The sequence below is a fragment of the Phytophthora sojae genome, assembly GCF_000149755.1.
Source record: "Phytophthora sojae unplaced genomic scaffold PHYSOscaffold_22, whole genome shotgun sequence".
Taxonomy (NCBI): Eukaryota; Oomycota; class Peronosporomycetes; order Peronosporales; family Peronosporaceae; genus Phytophthora; species Phytophthora sojae.
This window is the reverse complement of record NW_009258136.1, coordinates 178,912-181,504: the sequence shown is the minus strand read 5'-3', so window position 1 is coordinate 181,504 and position 2,593 is coordinate 178,912. Positions and strand designations below refer to the sequence as shown.

At 57.5% G+C, this 2,593-nt stretch overlaps 1 protein-coding gene across 1 annotated transcript; it reads right to left on the bottom strand.

Moving 5' to 3' along the window:
- Nucleotides 1-73: 73 nt before the first annotated feature.
- On the bottom strand, nucleotides 74-774 carry PHYSODRAFT_342866 (hypothetical protein; the record flags this gene model as incomplete). Its single annotated transcript, XM_009541358.1, has 3 exons — nucleotides 74-375; nucleotides 419-522; nucleotides 576-774. Coding segments are annotated over 3 exons (605 nt in total), but the record flags the coding sequence as incomplete, so codon positions are not given.
- Between the last annotated feature and the right edge of the window lie 1,819 nt (nucleotides 775-2,593).

The following is a 2,593-nucleotide window of genomic DNA, read 5'->3' as shown; positions in this document are numbered from 1 at the left end:
ACTTGCTCGGAGAGCATCCATGGAGCTGAGCTTCCGGCTGTGCTCGGCCCAAGACTCGAACTGAGCTTCGTACTCAATTGAGTCTTCCCCCGGGCGAAGTACCATCGGGTACGTCCGCATGGCGGGCACGGACTTCTGCTGGGCTTGCAGCCGCAACCTCTCGCGATACTCCGCGACAGTCGTAGACTGTGGAGTGAGGAGTCGCTCTCGCAGAGACGTACGCAGTGCGAGCTCCTCCGGAGTACGGGCTGCGGGCCCAATGGCGTGCAGCGCGAGAGACTGCTGGAACGCCTGGCGACAAGCCTCCGCGGGGTCGCGAGGCCGGAAGCCGTAGTCGGCAGTGCTGGGGTTCAGCAGAGGCCGCCGCTCTGGGCGCTGGGAGCGCATGGGAGCGCATGGGAGCCATCTGCGCCGCAACCTCCTCGGACTGAGCTTCGTCCAAAGGGTTGGAGATGACGGGGCCCAGGGGCACGTCTTCCGCACGGAGCGACGAGTACCGTGGCTCAGTGAGCTCGCGCAGCTCTGAGAGCCCGAAGGAGCGCTGGGGAAACGGATTGGGAGTCCGCAGCGGCTACCGCGGCTCCTCCCTCGGTGGCGCAGCGCGCGAAGTGGTGAGACGTCTCGGAGCGCGCGCAGGAGATGTGCGCGCAGGGCGCTCTTGATCGCGATGACTCGGAGAGTTAACTGGAGCCGGCGAGCCCTCTTCACGGCGCGTCGACGGTGTGTTTGAAGCGTCGCCGCGGCTCGGGGAGCGTCGCGTGGGTGGATACCCATCTCCTTGGTTCGGAGAATCCTCCATGTACTAGTCCACCCCGCCCTCTTCGCCGAAGAGTTCCCTAGGATCCATGATCGGACGGGTTGGTGCTCGAGGAGAGCTGGGGCTTGCGCGCTGCCATCGGTGCTTCAGGCGGTGCGCCGCGAAGTACTCGGACACTGAGAGCCTGGAGTGTGTGCGCGGGCGCTGGCGTTCGCCAAGGTGCATAGGCACGCAGTGCAGCAGCACGAGAGGAGCGAGGCTCCGAGGTGGATCTCGCGAGAGGCTGTCTGCGGTCGAAAGACGAAAAGGCTTTATGACTTGAAGTCATGTGAGGGGCGTTGCGCCGAGAAGTTCTCAGAGAAGTCCACGCGATGTGGATTGACTCGTTCGAGAAGGAGGCTTGACGGAACAAGACCCGGTGGTTGACTGTTAAGCGTGAACACCCGTGTCCACGGTTTGATGGGGGAGGGTGTAACGGGGTTACACGAGAGTTACCCGAAGGGTTATGAAGTGGGTACACACTGTCTAACCTAAATCAGTAGGATAATCAGTACATGGCTTCAGAGCCACTGATTATGCATATGACTAGGGTTCACTTTGCTAGATAGTGAACCGGATACATTTACACCGTAGGCGGCTTGGCCGCACTAAAGGGAAATACATTCAGTTTGAGATTTACACACCTAAGAGTTAAGAGTTGACTCTTGGAGTCCGTAAGGTGTACGGACTCGTACGTTCTGGTAGTAGAACGAGCTATCTTAAGCTGAGACTCTGTAAGTCTGTTACGTCTTCCTCTGACGCTAAAGCTACGACAGCCCCGCCGCAATCAGCCCCGCCCCACGAACTCTTCCAGACAGCCGACGGATTCTATCCAGTCACGGCTTCTTGCATATCAGGCAACTATAGGACAAAAATAAGCCTCAAGTAGACTGCCTTTAACCCCCCATTTATTCTCATAGCTGACGTCTCCAAAGTTGAGTGGGGCAGGGCAGCTTCTCTCGTCGGGATTTCATGCAATCCGGTGGCCTTTCGTACCGTAAATCTTATTTGTCCTTATTTTAATGGGATAACGTCATCGCTATTGTGGTGTAGTGGATCGAGGACATTACGGAGCTGTGGCTGTCAGCGCTCACATGTACTAAGAGTATGTCGTGATGAAGTGGGGCACGGCGCCGATGATGTTACGCATGTCATGATTATGGCCCGACCCGTTTGGTACCAGTTGTACCAAAATCGTACCGGTTCGAGCCCGGTAATCGTCTTGACTTTACGTATCAAGTGTACCAATCCCCGGATGTGCGGATGCCGGCTGCGCGCCAAGACGCCCAAGATGGATGACGTGGGGCACCCGGAGAAGTTGGAAGAAGCCAGTCGTGAGTAAGTAGACAGGAAACAAGGAAGGAAGGTAGGATAGCTCAGTCCGCAATTTACACTCAAACACGCCAGCACATCAGGCTAGGAGTAATACACGCTTCTTATGGCCGCCTGCGTTCGAGTCCAACCCCTCGCGTGTAGAAGAATCGACCTCGGCCTAGACGCGTGCGGGGCGCTACATTGTGTCGGCTGTGTGCACTCAACCCACCAATCAGTGTCTGACAGGAAGGCGCTAGAAATTAGTCACGTCAGGGCAGAGCAAGCTACAGGGCCGAGTCGCTGACGGAGAGGAGAAGCACCACGGCAAGCAAAAGAGCCAAGGCGCGATCAAGAGCGAGAACGCGGTCTAGAAGAAGGCGTGCGGTCCAGACGAGAACACGCTGTCAAGAACGAGAACGCGATTAAGAGAAGAACGCGCAACCTAGACGAGGACGCGCTGTCAAGAACGAGAACGCGGTTGAG